Source organism: Sceloporus undulatus, chromosome 1, assembly GCF_019175285.1.
Source record: "Sceloporus undulatus isolate JIND9_A2432 ecotype Alabama chromosome 1, SceUnd_v1.1, whole genome shotgun sequence".
Classification (NCBI taxonomy): Eukaryota; Metazoa; Chordata; class Lepidosauria; order Squamata; family Phrynosomatidae; genus Sceloporus; species Sceloporus undulatus.
The window spans coordinates 319351052-319373890 of record NC_056522.1 but is presented as its reverse complement, the minus strand read 5'-3'; the positions used below and the strand labels follow the sequence as shown (position 1 = coordinate 319373890).

At 41.5% G+C, this 22839-nt stretch overlaps 2 protein-coding genes across 3 annotated transcripts in view; both read left to right on the top strand.

Annotated features, from left to right (window-relative positions):
• JMJD7 (jumonji domain containing 7) overlaps positions 1-22839 on the top strand; it is a 266369-nt gene that overhangs the window by 158754 nt on the left and 84776 nt on the right. The gene's annotated exons all lie outside the window — the stretch shown is intronic.
• MAPKBP1 (mitogen-activated protein kinase binding protein 1) overlaps positions 1-22839 on the top strand; it is a 154320-nt gene that overhangs the window by 74661 nt on the left and 56820 nt on the right. Inside the window, exons 4-5 of the mRNA XM_042466693.1 lie at positions 20717-20779; positions 22702-22712. Coding sequence (XP_042322627.1) covers positions 20717-20779; positions 22702-22712 — 74 coding nt within the window. The remainder of the gene's footprint in view (positions 1-20716; positions 20780-22701; positions 22713-22839) is intronic.

Genomic DNA, 22839 nt, shown 5'->3' with positions numbered 1-22839 from the left:
ACAAAGTTCTTTATTTTTCTTTTTTTTATGGCCTTCTGGGGAATTTTACATGGTTTCTAAATGTTGAGATTTACCTCTTTGCAGAAGACATGGGTGTTTGAGTAGGATGCTTTTGGTGTGGGAGCATCCACATTGGAAATACATGTGTACATAATTCTTGCAAGTTTAGTGCACCATGGAAGTACTCCATCCATCCTCTTACACAGAGCCTTTTGCTGATGTTTAGATGGGTGTGGGAATAATGTTCTTTTAGTTTAGAATATAAACATAATTTGCCTAGAACCGCTTGGATGCTCCTTGGGTAACAGTGAAGGAATTGTCCCTCCATTTCCTGTTCTTAGCATTTTTTGTTTGGTCCTTCTGTATCAGTCACCGGAAGCCACTTTTCAACTGAAGCCTATTTGAATTCAGAACTTTGGAAAATTACTTTTTAAAAAGCTATAACTCCCAATCCCCCTGGAAATAATAGACCATAAAAATATTGTCCCTAAGTTCTGCTTATTAGTATGTGGGGAGTGCATCGTATTATTTTGTTTTTCTAGTAAGGGGAGGAAGCAAAACTTGGAGAAGATAAATACCTGGGCAATTTGGGGGAGAGGGGAAATAACCCAGACATATAGTGGAGACAGCCCATCCCAAATACTTTGATCCATGAACTGTGGTGGAAGATGAGGGTTGGGGGCAGAGAGAGAACAATTTATTGTATAGTTGAAAATCTTTATACACATCCCTTTTGAGGTACACCTGTCTTCATCCAAAGTTGCTTTGAGGATATGTAGATTTAAAATTATCCAAGGGTCATTCTTGGTCCTCATAGCTTGACTCCTTGCAGCTGTGTGGAGAGAGAAGTTTTAGGTAGAGTTGGCAGCAATTCCTATGGCTGTAACTAAAATGGGGAATGGGGGGAGAAACCTCATGAAAACTATAGTGGCTTGGAAAGAGATAGAAAAGTGTTTATGTGGTTGTTTTGACCACACATTTAAGTTTGTCTGTTGCTGTTCCTCTAGTCTATAAGGAGAAGGTCAGGAATGCCTCAGTAAGGAATCTATGTTGATTGAATCAGTGTTCTGGAATTCAGGATCAGATTAATGTCCCAGCATCCTATATCTGACATTGGCATTTGAAAGAAAACCTTAACATTACACCCCAGCTTTTGATGAGGGCTTCCAGCAGTCTATGGTTTGTCAGCAGTCTTGAAATGGAATATGCATGGCATGACCATTGTTAGAAATATCTGTTGAATTGTACAGAAGATATAAGTGGAAAGATCAATGCCATCTGAGGTATTTGAATATTGTGTAGTAAGCCTAAGCTGTACAAGCCAGGCGGATTCATTAACTTTTAATTATGTTGATATTACATTCTGCGGTTGGGAGAGCAGGGTATAGCTGAGATAAAATCTTATTCTGAATAAAATCGATTAGTTTTTAAAGTGACAGAAGACTTTTTGTTACTGATTTTGGTTTTATGCAATAAAGTAACTCACATACAATTTCTCCTCAAATATAATAATTTAAAACAATTTTAACCAGAAGACAATACTACTTGGCTTAAAAACATATAAAGGCCGAGAAAGAAGACTGAGAGAATAAAAGGACATAATGCTTAAACATCCCATCATATTGTAAGCATTAGTGAGAAAGGAAAACTTCTTTTGAATTCAGACAGATTGTATGGGCTCTTAAAACACACCTTATTACAGTTACTGAAAGACCTTGTACAGTGTCAGAGATACTCTTCCATCTTGGTATCTCTGACTCCTAGCTGCAAACTGTTTAAGTTTTAAATGGATACAGTACCTTTGGGTGTTGACTTAGCACTGTTCTGGAATGGTTGCATGCAAAAGATGTAGTATTAATTTTAATTGAAACAACCGTGGCAGTGTTACGGTACTTTACTTCCTTAGCTGCCATTTATACAAATACTCCCATGTACTTTTTTTCTTGCTAGAACGATTGCCTCTCCTGCACTATAGAGAGTTTATGTGGTACGTACAATTTCCCATGTGGTTTATTTAATTGAATGAAAGCCTGGAAAGTTAAATCATTTAACACATTGCCTGTCTTAATATCTCCTTCCCGGCTTTCTCGTGGTAAGCTGTTAAAGAGGAGATTCCTGTTTCCTATCCCCAGCAGTTCTTATTTCAAGTTTTTGAAACTGATTGACAGTTTCCCTTTTGGTGCAATAATAGGAAGAGCTCTGGATTTAGCCATTTGGTGTTGGAGCAGGGAAGGACTATGCCTGGGATTCTCAAGCTGATTGTGGTTTTGTGCACAGAAAACTGAGGCATACATGTTTTCAGGACAAGAGGTGTTGGTTTGGGGAAAGGATCAATCTACCACCCCTAGTGTATCTGCTTGTGGCTTCTGTTCTCCCAGTAAGCTACTACAATACTTTGTCCCACTTCCTAATGGGATAGGACAGCTTCTTTTTCTCTCTCATTGACCCCATGAACCTAGCCAATTAATGATCACTTAGTGAGTGACTTGGACTAGTCAATCTATATCTAGACCATGATGCTACTGTGAGTCAGAATAAAACCTCTCCTTCACACATTCTAATCTCATTTCTTCCTCTCCTCCTCCTTTGCAACAAGTAACCAAATTGCATGAACTCTTAACCCCTCTAATACCTTTTTCACGTGCAAGTGAGAGAAGAGGTCTACCTGGTGTAAGTTAAGCCTCAGCGGTATTTTCTGTGCTCCCATATTAAACAAGGGCTTGCCTTCTTGCTGTGAAAACAGTTCAGAGATGCAGTCAAATTTTGGAGCAGGTTACAGTAGCAAGTCTTTTCACCAAGGGAAACATTTTGTTCATAGTTGAGCAGAATTTCACTAATGGTAGTTCTTATGATTCTAAGTTGCCATTCTGTGTGTTTCACTAATTGATTTTATTAAGGTTGCTTGCTTGGAGTCTTTGGTATGTAGTGGGATACAGAATAGATTAAAAATAAAATAAATATTTGTCACTCTCATTCTGGGATGCTGGATAGGTTATATTCACAATCTCATTTTTTTTGGTGATATCACTAGCTGCAGTGGGACAATGCTACACCTGTAGTGGAAGCATTAATTTCTCTTTAGGGTTTTCTGCTGCTTTCTGCACAATTATTTCACAGATTTGCTTCCATTACTCTGTTTGCTGAAGATCATGTGTGCGTACTTGGTGCAGATGCCACCTGGATGATGTTAAAATCAAACTACCTGTGGGGCATTCCTTATTGTGAAAACATGTTTGCATAAGCTAGGATGTACTTTATTTTAGGAACCCCAACTCCTCCAGGATTGATGGGTGTATGTTTATCTCATGAACTAATGAAATTAAAGCAACTACAGAATTTTTAAAATTTTCTTCTTTCTTTGGAAACACCCCCCCCCCCATTTTTCTTTATGCTTTATGCTTGCTCTTTATGTTTGCTTTATGATAGATTTATGCTTGCTAATGTTTTGCTGATATAGCTCTTTCTGCTCCTGCATCTTTAGGTGCATTGCATAGAACAGACCTCTGTATTGTTACTGGATGGGTTGTGTTGAAGCAGACTTTAGTCTGAGTAGTGTTGAGAATCTGTAAAGAAAGTCCAGTTACAGAATGGGGAAAGATTTGGGTTGAAAATTACCTATCAATAAGAACCCATGAAAATGCAGAAAATCATTATCATAGCAAGTTTCTTCAGTGCTGCTTGTATTATCCAACACCTCCTTAACTTTTAATACTCTGCACTGAGATCATAGAAGCATCTTTAGCGGAACAAAGACCTCTTCCCAAAGCCTTTTCAGTTCTCTTGCTGATTTGGCACTGAAAATGAGTGTGGGCAATGACTGGGGACTTCTGTGAATGTTGTTATATGGGAAGAGCAAGGGTAATGCTGTGTTTTAACATGCTGGTTGAATACTGGGGTTTTACTGTGATGTGCTATAGCAAGCACATAAAATGTAGAAGTAGAGCATATTTAAGAGCCAGCATGGTGAAGTGATTGGAGCGTTGGATTAAGACACCGAGAGACCTGCATATCAATTCCCACTGAGCTGTGAAACCCACAAGGTGACATTGGGCAGGTCACACCCTCTCAGACTTAAATAAAGCAATAGCAAATCACCTCTGAATAAATGTCACCAAGAAAATTCTATGGACCTTATCACATGCAGGGCAAACGTGGTCAAAACATCATCGTGGTCAAAACAGCACGCCCCCTCCGCCTCCTCACCGGACCACCGCTGCCAGAGCCGCGTTTCTGCCGGGCGGCCTCCTCCCGGGGTGTCGGAGGTGCGCAACTGCGCACCGCCCTGGGAGTGCCGCCCACGGACTGGAAAGGGGACCACTGCGGGACTCTGTTTGGCTGGCCTTGGCGTTTTGCGGCAGCCGGAGAGAGGGCACTTTAAGGAACACCTGGGGGGAAGGCAAGGAGGAGGCCCGCCGGTGAGAGCGGCGAGCATAAAAGCCGGGAGACCGGACCTTCCTGCCACCCCCCTCCGCCTCCTCACCGGACCACCACTGCCAGAGCCGCGTTTCTGCCGGGCAGCCTCCTCCCGGGGTGTTGGAGGTGCGCAACTGCGCACCGCCCCGGGAGTGCCGCCCACGGACTGGAAAGGGGACCGCTGCGGGACTCCGCAGCGATACCACCGCGCAGCTGCGCAACTGCGCAGCTTTTATAGGGCTTAGGAGGCTGTGTGTTAGCCATAGAGCAGAGGATGCCTGAGGTGGCTAACCTCTGCTCTTTCAATTGCTGGAGAAGGTTGGGGGGAAGTTATGGATGTGGGGGATGCATGGGCTGGGGAGGAGGGGGATAACATCGTTACGAGCGGAGCTCCTATTGAGGTAGTGTGGGGCAGGGGGGAGGCATGGCGGTGGGAGAAGGGACTTGCGTTCCAGGGGAAGGCGAGATCGATGCATCATATCTGTCTCCCCTTCCTGTCCCCCTCCCAACCTACGGGACCTGAGGGTCACTCCAACCGTGCCACAAACCCTGTCGCTGCTCCTGTGCAATGCCAGATCGATTAACAACAAGTCCCACATCCTCCATGATCTGTTGGAGGATCATAACTGCGATCTGGCTTGCATTACCGAGACCTGGCTTGGGCCTGAAGGAGACGCTGTGTGGGCTCAGGTCCTGCCTGCTGGCTTCTCGGTGAAGGACTAGCCCAGGTTAGGTGGGCGGGGGTGTGTGTGGCCTTGATACATAAGAACACCTTGTCCCTCACCAGGAACCACATCCGACAGACGTCCTATATCGAGTGTATTTACCTGACCCTAAAGGCGAGGGACAGTCTAGGGATTCTGTTGGTGTATCGGCCACCCCGTGCGCTAACGGACTCCCTTAACGAGCTGACACAGCTGGTCGCTGAACTGATGCTGGAGATGCCCAGGCTACTTGTCCTGGGTGACTTCAACATCTCCCTCACGGCCAGCTATGTTCCATCCGGTGCGGCTCGGGAATTCATGGATACCATGGCGGCCATGGGCCTGTCCCAGCTGATTTTGGGTCCTACACATTTCGCGGGTAATACTCTTGATTTGGTCTTCTGTTCGGATGCGGAAAATCCGTGGGCGGAAATAACTAATATTTCCCCCTTGTCATGGATGGATCATTTCCTGGTGGAGGCAAAAATCAAGGTCTCTACCCAGATCCCCCCCAGGGGTGGTGGACCTATTAGGATGATCCACCCTCGAAAGCTGATGGAACCCAAAAGGTTCCAGGAAGCCCTAGAGGGATACATGGTTGGAAGTGACGGCGACTCTGTTGATGCCCTGACTGGTATCTGGAATACCGGTCTCTCCAGGGCTATACACAGTATCGCTCCCAAGCGCCCTCTCAGACCCGCTTCCAAGCATAAGCCCTGGTATACGGAAGATCTCCGGGCAAGGAAGCGGGAACTGCGACGGCTAGAGTGCCGTTGGCGGAAACACCTTCGCTTAGACGACAAGGCTCTCCTAGACCAACTGTTAGAGGACTACGGAGAGGCGATACGAGCAGCTAAGAACTCGTTCTATGGTGCTCGTGTCGCGTCCGCGGAGTCGCATCCAGCAGAGTTGTTCAGGGTGGTCAGGGAGCTGACTCAGCTCCCTCCCGCCCCGAACCAGATCCTTGAAACTTCTAAGGCCTGCTGTGACCAATTTAATAACTTCTTCGCGGATAAAACCTCTCGGATAAGAGAAGGTCTTAACGCCTACATTCAAGCAGAACCTAGTGTAGAGGCGTCCAGAGCCTCCGCAGACTCCATTAAACTGGATCGGTTTGAGTTGGTAAGTACCGATGATGTGGACAAGATCCTCGGAAGTGTTCGGAAGACGACCTGCTCTCTCGATCCCTGTCCCTCATGGTTAGCGGCCCAGGGGGGACCGGCGGTAACTTTATTGTTACGCCGGATTATTAATACATCTTTGAGGGAAGGGCAATTTCCATCTGTTTTAAAATTGGCCATTGTAAAATCTTTATTAAAAAAGCCCTCCCTCGACCCCCTGGTACATAATAATTATCGGCCAGTCTCGCTGCTGCCATTTTTGGGGAAGGTGATCGAGAGGGCGGTTGCAATCCAGCTTCAGGCGGTCTTGGATGAAACGGATTATCTGGACCCATTTCAAACTGGCTTCCGGGCGGGTTACGGGGTTGAGACGGCCATGGTCGCCTTGGTCGATGATCTCCATCTGGGCATCGACAGGGGAAGCGTGTCCCTGTTGGTGCTCTTGGACATCTCAGCGACTTTCGATACTATAGACCATGGTATCCTTCTGGGGCGCCTGGCAGAGGTGGGAATCGGGGGCACTGCACTCCAGTGGTTCCGGTCCTACCTCTCTGGGAGGTCCCAGATGGTGCAGCTGGGAGACGTGTGCTCCGATGAGAGGGCCCTTAAAACTGGGGTCCCTCAAGGAGCCATTCTGTCTCCCATGCTATTTAACATTTACATGAAACCGCTGGGAGAGATCATCCGGAGACATGGGGCGCAGGGTTATCAGTACGCTGATGACACCCAAATAATTTTCTCTATGTCTCCGACTGATACAGTGACTGAGGATGGCGTCTCTCCTCTCGTGGCCTGTCTGGAGTCAGTAATGGGCTGGATGAGGGAAAACCGACTCAAGCTGAATCCAGAGAAAACGGAGGTACTTGTGATAGGTTCCCCTGGTCCAGGAATGGCGGTAGTTCCACCTGTCCTGAATGGGGTCACGCTTCCTGTGAAGGACTCTGTGCGCAGTCTGGGGGTGCTTCTTGACTCGTCGCTTCACCTGACTGCTCAGGTGAATGCGACGGTCAAGAACACCTGTTATCAGCTTCGGCTTATTCGCCAGCTGCGCCCATACCTGGCCCAGAGGGACCTTGAAACAGTAGTACACGCTCTGGTAACCTCGAGATTGGATTTCTGCAACGCACTCTACATGGGGCAACCCTTATACCAAACCCGGAAGCTACAAATAGTACAGAATATGGCAGCCAGGCTGGTCACTGGTACTTCCAGGGCCAGCCATATTATACCGGTGCTAAAAGATCTGCACTGGCTGCCTATTCGCTTCCGGGCACAATATAAGGTGTTGGTGATGACCTATAAAGCCCTAAATGGCTTGGGCCCAGGATACCTGAAGGACCGCCTCTCCCCGTACATTCCGTCCCGCACCCTCAGAACATCTGGGCAGCAATTACTTAAGGTGCCAGGGGCTAGGCTTACCTCCACCACGAGGAAGACATTTTCCATCGTCGCCCCGGCCCTTTGGAACACGCTGCCCACAGAGCTCCGCTCGGCCACCTCCCTGGCCCAATTTAGAAGGGATCTAAAAACCTTTCTATTTCAGGCTGCATTCCCCGATTAAAGTCCAGTAGGCCTCCCTTCCTCTTTTATTGGCAAGAGGACTGGCTAACGGGGTTTTTATTCTGTCTTGTTGTATTCGTTTTTAATTCTTTAATGTATATTCTGTGTTTCGCACTGTTTTTATTATGCTGTTAACCGCCCTGATCTTTGGAAGGGCGGTATAAAAATAAAAATTTTATTATTATTATTATTTATTTATTATTATTTATCCAAACATTGCAGAAGCACCAGGATGTGATCATCCGTGGCACTTCTGAAGTGTAATTGAGGCTTCCTACTGTGGAATTGTCATGGAATCCTTCACAGGGAAGCCATTTTCTGAATAACATGATATCCTGTTATTCAGAAAATGGCTCCTCTTGGCTTCCCTGCATATGATTCCGTAACGGGAAGCCTCAATTACACTTTAGAAGCGCCAGGCATGATCACATCATGTTATGACAGAGTTGCCATAAGTCAGAGTCAATTTGAAGGGACATAAAAACAACACCAAAACATATTTAAATACCTGTATATGGGTGTCTAGGAAATGTAGACCAGTCAGATTTCTCAGAGGTATGTACCCCGTTGCTTAAATGTGCATGTGCATGCAGGTTTTATTGCCTACTTTGCATTTGTTGTGAAAGACCCAAGCTACCCACAACTGTCCAGGTTTGGCATGACCAGTCCTGATTAATCCTCTGTCATTATTGTGGCAAATATCAGTGCAGGTGAGAGGCTTCTTGGTCGCTGCTGAACTGGCTGCTTGGTTGCTGCTCCCAAGGTGACCAGGTACAAAGGAAGCTTCTTCCTGGTGAGGAAGGACTCTAAATCCTTTGCCACGGTGGAGATGGACGCAGCTGCTTTCCAACTTTTATCTCTGGCAAGGAAGAATTCTCAACTTGAGAGAGGTGAAGCACTCATCCCCAATACTCCTCCCCCTCTTCTCCCAGAGATGTGCCTTCCCTACACAGCTTCAAATATTTCCTCCTATCCAAACATTGTTTCTTCTCCTACCTCTTCTCTCATCCAGTCCAGCAAAAGAGAGCTGGAGCAGCAGCACAACTCCAGCCTGCCAGCCAAGTCCTAGCAAAACTCACAAATCTTAAGCAGGGTCCCTGAAAGCTCCCTCCTCCATCATCATGTGCTCTAACTCCTCACTCCAATCAATCTGTCTGTCTCAAAATGTTGTCACAGCAGTGAGCTCACATGAACAGATGTGGAGTGGGAGACATCACTACACGTATCTATCAGTGAAGCTGTGTGGTGGTTTTATGGGAGCCTGAAAAAGAAGGTTCATGCAGCCCTCATTACACCCTGGTGCTAAAGGTTGCTGGCTTCCCTTGTCTTCCTTGCACACTAATACTTTGACCAAAGGGCCCCCTGCCACCCCCCTTTTCCTCACTGGATTTTCCCACTGCCCCCAAGGTGGAAATAGTGTACAATGTGGGAATCTCTTGTTCAGAGAGAGAGGAAGGGGTTAGAGGGAAATCAGTGCAATCTAAGAGGGATGCGTTTTTGTTGGCCAGCCCCTTGGTCTCCTGCCTTCACAAGTTTTGATTATACCCTTCAATCATTTGGGACAGTTCTTCATTCTTTTTCCGTCTTGACTGCGGCTGGAAAACTACTGACACATGTTATTATGTGGAGATCATGAAGGGTGCTGGTGATCAGTGAGAATTTTTAACTGAGCAGTACTGTACCGTAAAAATAAATGATTCAGCTTCTTTGGGCCATGGAAATTTCACTTCATTTTTAATGGGAATTTTCAGAAATAGTCTTTTTATTAGGGGAATATAGATGTTATGACTTATTGTACCTGTGAACATGTGGAGAGTGGATGTTTAGGTTTGTTGTCAGTGGAAGCACATTGACTCTATCAATACTATACTACAGTGGGTCCTTGTTATCCACTTGGGTTTGGTTCTAGGACCCCCCGTGGATAACAAAATCCATGGATGCTCAAGTTTGTTTAAATACAATGGCACTTTAAAATGGTGCCCCTTATATAAAGTGGAAAATCAAAGCTTGCTATTTGGAATTTATACTTTTTTTTTAAATATTTTCAAGCTGTGGATGCTTGAATCCATGGATAAAATAATCTGTGGATAAGGAGGCCCAACTGTATTACAGCAGCCTCATATCACCTTAACTGTCATGGTACCATCTATTGAACCCTGGAATTTATAGTTTGGTAAGACATTTAGGATGTTCTAATGTCTAATATAATGTAACATAACATTATTTATATAGAATCTATAATACTCTATAGATTCAAATGGCTGAGATATAAAGATTTGTTGGTGGCAGAAAATAATCAGTACAGATGGAAAGTAAGATTGAAATTAAAATAAGCAATGCAGAAGAATTAGAAGTTGAAGTGGTTCAACTGTTTTTTTTATAGACAAGCAAAAGATTTAAAATGGATTAAAAATTCAAGAGTTTGAAATGAACATTTGATTGAAAAATGTATAAACCATGGTTGAGATTTGAAACTGGAGGGGAATAGGTAAAATGGGCTCCAATTATTGGTTCCTCAAATCAAATGGAACACTGGGAAAGAATGTGGACAAAAAGTTTGGAATTGAACCAATACTTAGTTATTGTAAGGGAGGTTTTTTTTAATATAAAATGATGTACAGATGGTATTTAAAACCAGACAGGTTATCAAAAATGCATAAGAATTGTTCAAGCAAATGTTTGAAATACAAACAGAAGATAGGGCCTTTCTTCCATATGTGAAGGACCTGTGATAAAGTACAGAAATATTGGACTCAAATTCATTTAAAGTTGGAAAGTATTTTTAAAGTCAAGATACAGTTGAAACCTGAGACATTTTTGCTTGGAATATTGATGATCACATAGATAAGAAATATGGAAAGACTTTTGCAATATATTAACATAGCAACAAGAATAACATATGCTCAGAGATGAAAAGACATGGATACTCCAACACAAAAAGCTTGGCTCACAAAAGAGGAATGAACTGTCTGAAATGGACAAATTGAAACATTGATTTAAGAGAAATCATGAAATAATGTTTAAAAAAAGACTGGGAATTATTTATCACATACTTGCAGTTTCATTGGGGTTATGAATCAGCTTTGGATTTTGCAAAATACACAGTTTGTAAGTTGTAGAGGCATAAATATAATTTAATATATTAGTCAATTGAGTGGGGGATGTCAGTAGTGTATGCTTGCTTTTGTTTAGCAGTTTGTTTAAGTTTTGTTATTTTTTTATACTTGTTCTAGGTATGTGTATAAACTTTGTTTTGTGTCTGTGTGTGCTTAAAAAAATCTATAATACAGTACTCTAGTGCTATAATTCTGGTAAGTATGGTATTCTAGCACCAAACTGCGAATGAGACATGGCAGCTTAAATAATATGTAATATATTGTGATACATTGTAGCTGTAGAGTGTAGCTATTCTTCTAGATCTCAAGTGTTCACTTTATGGCTGAATGACCTTCATACTAAATTATGTTCTTCATGCTGGTTTGGGGATTTGGGGAGCTATGGTCTAAAAAAGCAAATATCCAACTTGCTTCTGGGCATTGTAGCTTTGTATTGACTGTTTTAAACTGCCTGTGTCTCTACAAGAGTTTAAGCAAGAGTTTTAGACCGACATGTCTGAGAGCATTACAACTGGAGACACAAAAGACTCAGTCAGGACCATTCTGTATCCAGACATAAATGTTTCCACAAAGTTCTTGGATATGGCTTGGTACTACCTCTTAAGCTTGGTAGCAGTAGATTTCAAAGCAAATTGAAAAGTCCATGTGTAGCACTCAGCTCAAACGTTTTTAAAAGCCAGGTCAAACACATTTAGATCAAGATCTATGACATACAGTTACATATGCATGTAGGTATAAAATTATTTCTGTTATATAAAGTCTGTATTTAAACTAAAGAGTTACAGTAGGAGTCCAGGATGAGTGCCCTCCAAGTGGAAACCCATTTGGTGGCATGGGCAGGTCACACTCTCTCAGCATTAGAGGAAGAATTAAGAAATATCCCCTGAAGAAATCTTTCCAAGAAAACCCCATAATAGTGCTGTCATGTCCCAATAGGCTTGAAGGCACATAACAAATAAATAATCATACAGTTAATCAGTGGCATCATTAGGAGGTGCAGGGGATAAAACAACACTAGGTGACACCCTAAAGGGGGGGGGGAGATTGACAACGTCTCTCCTCAAACACCTGCCTTTTGGCAGAAAGGGACTGTGGCATTTGCCTGTGTCCCATTAAAATGCTGAAGAGAGATGGTATGAGATGGGTGAGGGTGAGTGGAAGAAGAATGGTAAAGTGCCAGGGCGTTGTTTTTTTAATTAAATGTTAAAATAAAAAATAACAATAAAAATTAAAATTTTATTCTATTAAAATTTTCTTTAAAAACATCTTTTACCAATTTTCACTTCAACCACATGAAACTATAAATGCATTGAGACTCTGCATATGATACTGTAATTTAAAGGTATAATTTTAATTTTGCTAGTTTTTTATGTCACAACTATTACCATGACATCTAGTGATATGCAGTATTTATGAGTAAGATTAGTACAAAAAACATGTCTAAAGATTTTGTATGGTGTGGGATGGGAGGAGGTCAGAGGGATGTGTGTGACACCACGAGTTACTGCACCAAGTGACACCAACCTTAGTGATGCCACTGCTTTAACAGGATGGATCTAGTCAGAATTACAGTATATTTTCTATTTGGTTTAGACACCAAGGGATAAGCTAGATTTGTTTGAAGTGGAGAACAAGATGACTTGGCTGGGGATTTTCCTTTCCTACATTGTGTAACCTGGATGAAGAGTTTCTATCCAAACACAGCTTGAATCTCCCTTATCCAAAATCTTTGGGACCAGAAGTGTTTGGGGACCCAGGTCTAGATATGGAATTCATTTATGTTTTGTATATATCTTCTACGCATAGCCTGAAGATAATTTTATACGTAATATTTTTACTAAATGTGTGCATGAAACAAAGTTTACGTACTCTAAATCATCAGAAAGCAAAGGTGTCACTATCTCAACCACCCATTTGGGATTTTGGAGTATTTCACATTTTGAGTCAGGTACAGATAAAAACAAAGATATACTGCTAAAATACAATTAAACAGTTAGGTAAAAAGATGCTAGCCACAGATGCTGGCAAAACGTCAGGAATAAACTCTTCTAGAACATGGCCACATCACCCAAAAAACCCACAAAAACTAAGTTAGGTAACTATTTTTGTCAGTTAAACTGTTAGGTAGCTGTTCCTGTCTTCACAAATTATGATTTTGTTGACTGTTGGGCAATTAGTGAGTTGTGTATGGGGTTGTGGTTTGAGCGCTGGACTGTGACTCTGGGAGATCAGGGTTCGAATCCCTACTGAGCCACTAGAAGACCTTGGTCAAGTAACATTCTCTCAGCCTAAGAGAAAAGCAATGGCAAATCTCCTCTGATTAAATCTTTCTAAGAAAACTCTAGGATAGGATGGGCATAAGTTGGAGGTGACTTGAAGACACGTAACAACAAACAAGTGATAAACTGATAACCTATTTGCTTTGAGGAATAAAGAAATAAGAACATACATGCTGTTTAATAGTATTAAAACATTATTGAATTAAAAAAAATTAAAATCACATTAAAATTAGGATAGCTTGTCCATTAAAAGAGCTTTCCAACAGCCTTTCCATTGCCCAAAGGTCGGCTGTATTTTCCAGACTCTGATCCTTAGGAATCAAGGAACAGGACTTTGTCTCTGTTCATTTCTCTAGGTGGAACCAAGGGCCCAAACAGACAGGACAAAATAAAGCTGCTTTGGATCACTTTGGAGGTATGCTGTTTAAATGATGCATGTGTCCTAAGAGGCCAGAAGATGTGCCAAAGCCATGCTCCAGTCCTAAGGACCTCTCTAGCATGATTGTGTGTGATATAGATAAAAAGGTAAAGGCAGTCCCTTGACATGAATGTCTAGTCATAACTGATTGGAGGGGGTGGTGCTCATCTCTGTTACTAAGCTGAAGAGCCAGTGTTGTCTGAAGATGACTCCAGTGGTCATATGGCCAGCATGACTGCATCCAATGCTGTTATCGTCTCACCGAAGTGGTACCTATTTATCTATTTGCATTTGCATGTTTTCAAACTGTTAGGTTGGCAGAAGCTAGTGGTAGGAGCTCACCCCATCATGCAGCACTCGGGCTTCGAACTGCCGACCTTCCGATTGTCAGAACTGGTGTTTTAACTACTAAGCCACCGCATTCTATGCTTCTATCCCATTGCTGCTTGCTTTAGTAAATCTCATCCAGCCATGTGGTATCTGTTCATCATCATTATTATTATAATGGGACTGCAAATCCCATCACTGTGTGAGTAGCTAGGAAATGTGTTAGCTAGTGCATTTAGATTTTGTTATGTTTATCTAGTAGCTTGCCTGAAATGAACACTTTGTAACTGTGCTTTCTGTCCCTGCAAGGCAAGGGGCTTTGCATGAATGATATCTTCTTATTCTATTCTATTTCTTTAAAATAAATATCTTTCTTTAAAAGTATCTACTGTCTTTCTCTTTGCTCCTGTACACGCGTCTTAGCTCGGTTACTGATTGCTTTAATTTAGCAAGGAAAAGGAAACTACAAATTCCTCTAGCAAGTCCCTGTGTGTGCTAGAGAGACGTTGTTTGGTTTGGATTCACGGGGTGGTGGCAGCGAGATAGAGGATCTCAAGGGGTCTCATTCAGCTCAGCAGGGAGCGGGAAGGGAGACCTAGGAGACCCTAGAAGGAAAAGTTTTAAGGGACTCCCTGGGGGTAAGAGCCAAGCACTGGGTGGCTGCTGGACTCCCAGGGATCACCACATGGTGATATACCTTCATATACCTTCCCAGGTAGCCTTACACTCTCTGGGATGATTGTATATGATATACCTGCAATGAATAAAATGGTGAGTGCCAAAAATTGTTGAAATCAGAGGTGGGAAATTGCTAAATTCCAGATGTGGCCTCCAGCTCCCATCAAGTGCTATTAATATGGCCCATGGCCAGAAAATTGTAGAGAAAGCCTCCACTTCGAGGGGAAGCAAAGAAAAAGGAAAGTACTCTGACAAATTTGTGTGTGCTAAGTGAGACTTAAAATACTTTTCAGTGTTAACAGTATTGTCAGATTTTATCATCTAGGAGTTACAGAAATGTTCCACAGATCATAGGCCTTTTACCCATGAAGCAATATTATTCTTGGTCATTTTTAGTGTAGGAGGAAAAAATCAGCATTTACATCTATGCCTTTAGGCCAGTGGTCCCCAAATAGTGCCCTTTAAGAGATTTTGTATTTCAGCTCCCAGAACCCTCAGCCATGTTGGCTAATAGCCTGAGATTCTGGGGGCTGAATCCCAAAATCCTTTAAAGAGCACAGTTTGGGGACCATTGCTTTAAGCTAAGTGCTAAAGTAACTTAGACATTAAGCTTGTAGCATAACATCCAACATTTCATATATGAAAACTGGGACACATGTGGCCAAGCAACATCAGAGTGTGATCCAAATAGCAAAAGTTACTAATAAAGATCACATAAGTTAGGAGGGGCTGCAGCAGTTTGCTTTTTCCTGAGCCTACTGGGAAGAGCAAGATTCCATACCTTCCTCTCCTGTTGTGTCAGTTGAATGCAGGTGACCAGAATTTAGTATTCTTGAAACATGCTACAGGTGTAGTATTTTAGTCACTTCAGTGAAAAAGGTGTCAGTGGAATTGGGAAGAAGAAACTGTCCCTCAGTACAGATGTGTTTTCCCATTGAGGAAGTGAGACATTTAAGAATGCCATCACAGTAATGGAACAACCAAACTAAAATAAGGACATAGAGCAAGCACAGACAGGTGGGAGAGTAGAGTTAAAATTTAGAAGACTGAATGTTGTGGAGAAAGAAAAGAAAGAAAGAAAGCCAAATTAGTCAGTGGTGCAGTGTGTGTGTGGAGAGTTGCATAGCACTGCTGTTTTGAATGAGTCAGATGCTCTTTAACTGTGATTCTGACGTCTGATTCCTTGCTGTTCCATTTCTAAATTTAGATTTAATGGAAAACTTCAATCTTTTTTCTTTCTTTCATGTTTCCCAGAGATATTTTAATTATGTGTTATTTTGGAGAACTCTGGTGGCTAGTTATTGTGCTCTTACCCTCTCCACCAGTTGGCCCTGTGACTACATTGAGTGATACCTTACAGGTGGTGTTGAATTGTCAACCCAGAGGCATGTTACCTCTATTATTTAGTGTAACGGAATAGGTGTAGCTATACCTCATTTCAGGAGCCAGCTGATTATGGAAACGCTCTTGTTGTATTTTACACACACATTTCTGGGATTTTGAAAGTACGTACTCCTACTGGATAAATCTGTCTTTCCACAGACAAAGAAAAGACATGTTTTGCTCTTCGTTTATACTCTGTATCAGTGACAGTTTCACCACAAAAATAAATAAATAAATAAATAAATAAATAAAAATCAGCAGTTCTTATCTTAGTTCAGCAGCTAACAGGACAGTCTAGTGACTCATGCACCAGTGTGAACCCCAGTTCAGTGAGACTTAACACTAGTGCAAGACTGATTCCTGCTGCCTCATCATAGATCTGCTGTTGAAACTGGTGCCTTTCCAAAACTGGGCTTTCTGTTTTCACTTAGATTGCCTGATGTTGTTATGTACCTTAAAGCCATTTCTAACTTATGGTGACCTAAGGTGTTCCTGACATGTTTTTTTTTTTTTTTTGCAAGATTTGTTCAGAGGTGGTTTGTCTTTGTCTCCCTCTGAGGCTAAGAGAGTGTGACTTGCCCAAGATCACCCAGTGAGCTTCCATGGCCATGTGGGGATTCCATGGCCATCCAGGGTTCTAGTGCAATGCAGAAACCACTAGATAACACTGGCTCCCACTGGCTGGGAAAACACCGTAGTTTTTAATTGCTTAATAGACATATAATGTGTCTAGTTACCATCCCATTTTTCCAGTTATACATTATCAGTTTTCAAACGGCTGTGGCTGACAGCACACTAAAAACAAATAAACAAATACATCTACAATCCTGATACATTCAGTGGTCTCCTTGACACTGAGGTCAATTAAACTGTTTTTCTGAATCACAGCAGAAACGGGAATTAAACCATGCTGATTGACTGGCTTTTGCTGAAGGCCTTCATGCCATTTTCTTTGAGTGTATTTTGTGTGGTTAATAAAAAAGTATAAATATTTTAAGAGAAAGAAAATGCCACGTAAAGGCATTTACGTGTAGGTGGAAACATTGTTCCATCCGTGTAGGTGGAACAAAAAGCAAGGGTTTGCCTGTTCACCCATGCCATCTTTTGCACATAGTCCTCAGTTTACAGACAGACAGTCAAATAGACCTTGGAAAAGTTATTATTTTTTTGGACTATAACACTGACACCCCTGCATGTCTGTTTTGGCTGGGGGATTCTGGGAGTTCATTTCCAAAAATATCCTTTCCAGGCACAAGCGCCAGATACACCTACCCTTTGAAGCATAAAAGTGGAGAGAAGCATAACTTTCCACACAACAAAATGACTCATACCTGCTGGATTGAATATTAGAAGAAACCTTTTGACACTAAAAGCAATTTGATGGTGGAACTAATTGTCTAAAGGGCCAGGAGGTCTCCTTTTCTGGATGTCTTCAAAAAGAGGGTGGACTGCTATCTGCTGGGGATGCTTTATCTGAAGATCCTGTGCTGAGCAAGGGGTTGGACTCCATGACCCCCCTTCCCACTCTATGATTCTCTGTTCTGTTTCTGTATAGGATAGTCATAATGGCTGTCTAGAATATTTTTTGAGAAGGAACAGTGAGGCCTCTCCCCTCATAAAAATATTGAAACTTGCTCTTTTACTGGTAATGTATTATCTTCCGAAATGTTGCAGAATCACTTACTGCAGTAATTCTTAACATTTTGGTGGTAACAAACCCTTCTGAAATTCTGATGAAAGCTGTGTCTAAACATCATTTTCAAACAGGAGGAAAGAAATTGAATGGAAGAAGTTTTTTTTGGGGGGGGGAATTGTGATTCATGAACCCCTTGAAGATTACAGTTTAAGAAAACATGAATTATTGAATCATGGTTTCTGTCAGGTGGTGCGTCATAATTTAGTACCAGTATATTTTTGGCTCATGTGTCTTGGTTTTGATTTTCTTTTTTAAATCCTGTAGTTGGACTTGTTATACTAAAAGAATAGAAGACACCTTTTTAAACACTGAATATGATTGCTGTGGTCTACCATGATGTATAGCAGCAGAGAGGCTGCTAGTTTATATGTGTGCCAACTGAAACCCTGGAGTGAAAACATTTGAAACTGAATGGAAAGCCAGATTACATCTGTAAGAGGATTTTGTAAATAAACTGGATTATACAAGAAACTTCTAGTGTGTTATGACAATGACCGTGCAATATTACCAGTCAGAGTACATTGTTTCTGTTGTTCACTGCCTTTGAATTGACCCCGATTCAAGGTGACCCTGTGAATGAGACATCTCCAAGACCCCATCCTCCACAGCTCTGCTCAGGCCCTGCAAACGTAGGCCATGACCTCCCCGATTGAGTCTATCCATCTGATATGTGGTTTTACTCTCTTTCTATTACCCTCTATCTTTCCATACATCATTGTCTTTTCTAATGAGCTGTGTCTTCATATGAAAATACGACAGCCTCAATTTGACTTTTTTGGCTTCTGGAGAGATTTCCGGCTTGATCTGTTCAAGGACCCATTTGTTTGTCTTTTTGGCTGTCCGCGGTATTCTCAGCACTTTTCTCCAGCTCCTTCTTCTCTGAGTTGATTTCCTCATTATCTAGACTGAATTTATGTAGGTCCTCCGTGGTCACTATTTTTGTTTTATGTTAAGCAGCAAGCCTGCCTTTGCACTTTCTTTTTTGACCTTTCTTAGTAATCATTCCAAGTCTGAGATGTTTCCTGCTAGTAGTATGGCATCGTCCATGTATCTTAGATTGTTGAGCTTCCTTCCGTCTATTTTCACTCCTCTTCTTTTGAGTCTAAATCTGTTCTTCATGTGATATTTTTTGCATAAAATTGAAGAGGTAGCATGATAGAATGCATCCTTGCCTCACCACTTTTCCAATTGGGAACCATTCTGTTTTTCCATATTCTGTTGTAACAGTAGCCTCTTGATCTGTGTACAGATTGTAAGTACATCAGTAGTATCAAATGTAGTGGCACTCCAAATGTCTTTAAGAGATTTCCATAGTTTTTTGTGCAGTCAAAGTCTTTGCTATAGTCTATAAAGTACATGTTAATTTTCTTCTAGAATTCCCTGGTGCACTTTGTTAGCCATCATATGTTTGCAGTGTAGTCCCTAGTGCTTCTTCTTTTCCTGAACCTCACTTGTACCTCTAGGATTTCTCTCTCCATATATGATGGTAGTCTATGCTGCATAGTTTTGCTTGCATGGGAAATTAATACTATGGTCCTATAGTTGTTGTAATCTTTTGTGGCTCTTTTTTTGGGGGAGTGCATATTGATCATTTCCAGCCTGTTAGCCACTGTTTTGTTTTCCATATTTGTTGACATATTTTATTTAACACTAGTATTGATTCTGTTTAGATTGTTGCAGTTCAATTGGAATGTCATCTGTTCCTGGTGATTTATTCGTTCCCATTTTCTCTTATTGTAGCTTCCACCCCACTCTTTAGAACTTGGGTTCATCTTTGTATGGTTCTCCATTCCATGTGTCATTCATTTTTTCTTCTCTTTTATATAGCTCTTCTGTGTATTGCTTCCATCATCTTTATTTCTTCTTGATCTTGTAGTATGTTGTTCTTCTGCTCATAGAGCATCTGGGCCCTTGGTTTGAACTGTCCTTTGAGTTAAAATGTGACTGAGATTGGAAGTTTGGTTTTGATAACCTTGGTGATTCTACTAAGTATAAAGCTGTGGTTACAGTCTTGATCTGCTTTCTGTTATACCTTTTCCTTTTTGTCAGTCCCCATGCTCTTTATCTTTTTATGAATTTGCTCTAGTAAAAGTATTACTAATTTCTGAATAAATCATGCTTATTAATATGAAGGAAATGGAGCCGAATTGGGACTCATTTACATATAGTACTACATGTAGTGTTACATTTGTTGACCAACCATGAAATAATGAGATCAGACACTGGTAGATTGGATTAAACAAAGGCCATGAAACTGATAAACAAGAAGGTAGCTACTTGGTGTGAGTCCAGCTGAGGCCCAGATGTTAAATTCCGGCACCTCCCTAGCTATCTCTTGGGCAAAGAAATTGGACAGGGTATTGCATAACTTCTCTTAATATGGAAAAATAGCACATCAGGGGAAAGAGTATTATTCACACTTTAAATCTTCCATGTGTGCAGAACCTGGATTTTTTTCAACCTCTAGTTATGTGTCATAGCCAGTGGTTACCTGCATTGCGAAATGATTTATGACCAGGAAGGCTATGCTGTGTGAGTTTTTTCCCCTTCTTTTCCTTGAAAGTATATATTGGCACTTAAAAATGTTGCTCCATTGGTTTTCTCAGTTTTGTTAGCTTCTGATCAAGGTTACTAGATTGAAAACTGGAGACACTAGCCACACCTAATGAAATTCCCACCTCTGTACAGGAGCTGTCTCAAGTTTTAACTCTGGCAGCCTTTTGTACAACATGATTTATGAAGGCTTGAATGAATATCCAAATGAGGCCATTGTTTGGAGTTAGTTTTGAATTAAACTGTCTTTTCTAAGTAGTCCTCAGCATCCATTCCTGTTGAGGTCTTAATAGCCAACAAAAGATAATAAACACAAGGCAATTTTGAGTATGTTAAAATTGTTTAGTAGACTCCTTTTTTAATTGTGCAGAGTTGACATGCCAATCCCTCAGAAAGGAAAGGAGTGTGATAACTGATCACAAAACTATTGTTTATGTTTTCTCATTTTTGAACATTCTTATTTTTTAGATGTGTTGTTGTGCTGTTCAACCCCAGGAAGAATAAGCAACATCATATTCTGAATAGCTCCAGGTAAGTAAAACTCTCAACTGCTGGCTTGCATTACATTATACAGAGGGGGAAAGCAGAAGCCTTTCCTAACTTTAGCATGCAGTGATGAACAAAGAAAATGCCACATCTCTTTTTTACAATGAGGGCACAGAGTGAGAATTCAGTGTTTAAAGACTCTGCTACTTAAAATCTTAATGCAATAAGTGAATAAATAAACCAATAATTGAAACTTGTATAGTGACTTTCTTAATTTAGTGGATTAAATTTTGGGAGTACATTTTCAGTTAATTATATGAGAATATGTGTTTAAGTATTTAACTTTGATTCCCCTCCTCCAGTTTTGATATATGGGTTTCAATATGAGGATTGTTAGGTAGGTGATTAAGAGTTTGCTAATTTTTGCACAATTAGGAAGCTGTTTGAATTTCTGAACATGTATAGAATTCAGTTTAGGGGTCTGCTCTGCACCAGTGTTACTACAGGTAAAAGACACTGAGAATATTGACTGAGGAAGAGGAGCTAGCTAACTACCAGTTTCAAACTTATCTCTTCTTAATACATTTTTTGATAGGACAGGAACACGTACTGTCCTATCAGTATGCACATGCATAAGAATAGTTTTGAATGAACATAAGAAAATATTATTCATGCTGCTTGGAAATTACAAACTAGATGATTAGTTTACTTTGTTTTTTCTGGTGTTATTTTACCCCAAGTGGTTTTCCACATATGAACTGGCCACTCCTAGAATTGGAGATTACTAGCAATGACATTCTGTGATATGTTCATTAGTGGAATTAGCTCAATTGAATGAAATGGGCTTGTTTCTGAGTAAAAACACCAACCTGAATATACCCGATCTGTTTTGACCTTGATGTAAATGTGTAGGATTACACTGTACACTGGGTTAAGCATCACCTGTACAATATTCCTATTTCTACTAGTATTCTCTCCTGTTACAGCAAATAAAAGATTTAGGAAAACAGGTTCTAACTGTACTGTCTAACCCAGTCATAAACTACATTGTGATTAGATACACAGGTGCCCCTGAGGTCATTTAAATGCTCAGAACATCACACAGGCAGTTTTGGTTAAAGTGAAGTTTATTTGAAACTTTAGCATTCATGTTGTTAACAACAACAAAAAATCTGTCACGCCACCAAGCTAGAAACCTTTTCTTAGTTATGTGTCATCACTCTTAGGATGCAGACTTATAGCTAGGGTTTGTTTCTTTAAAGAAAAGCACTGGTGTAGCAACACTGGGGGGGATGCACCAGGTGCGGACCTGGCCAGGTGACACCCCAGAAGAGGGTTGACACCCAGCTGAGCATCCCCCCCACATCTCCCTGAGCAGGGAGGAAGGGATGTCCTGGGCTTCTCCCTCCCTCCTTGCTTGGCACATCTTTACACACGTGTAAAGGCACGCCAGGCAGGGAAGTGAGGTTGAGTCCTTTTGGCCCCATCCCTGGAGCACCCCCCCCCCCTGCACTAGGTGACACCCTGGTGTGGGACGCCACTGTCAGTGTGTTTGAGTTTCTGCAAGGAATACTGTAGCCAGTTACCTCCTAGAAAAAAACATGGAGTCATTGTAGTTCTATCAGTTGAAATTTCAGCTTCGATATTAATAGGACATACCAACTGTTAAGCATCCCAGAAGTCAAGATGATTGTAGCTGAATGCAACACTAAGCTGGTTTTAAAATTTTGTACCTGATCCCAATGGTTTTTATTCTGCACAGTTCTGCAGACACAGTTGTTAAGAGCTAAAGGAATAAAGTTTAACTGAATATGTTCTTGAATGTTCAGGATATGCTACTGATTTTTTCTTGAAGTGTTCTAAGATAACTTTGAGCTGTTGATCTGATTATAAGCCATCTTTCCCCTAAGCATGATTCCTAATCAGATCTACACTCTAAGTAAACCTGAGTTGGCAAAGCATGCAAGGGAGACTATCAGTTTAACATGGACTTATAAAGGCATATTTTGTGTTTATTCCATTCAGCTTTTGTTGTGCACACCCGTGCCTGCAGCTTGAATCTCTTGAGGTTCCAAAAGTTTTAGAAAGCTTTTAGAAAAGGTTGA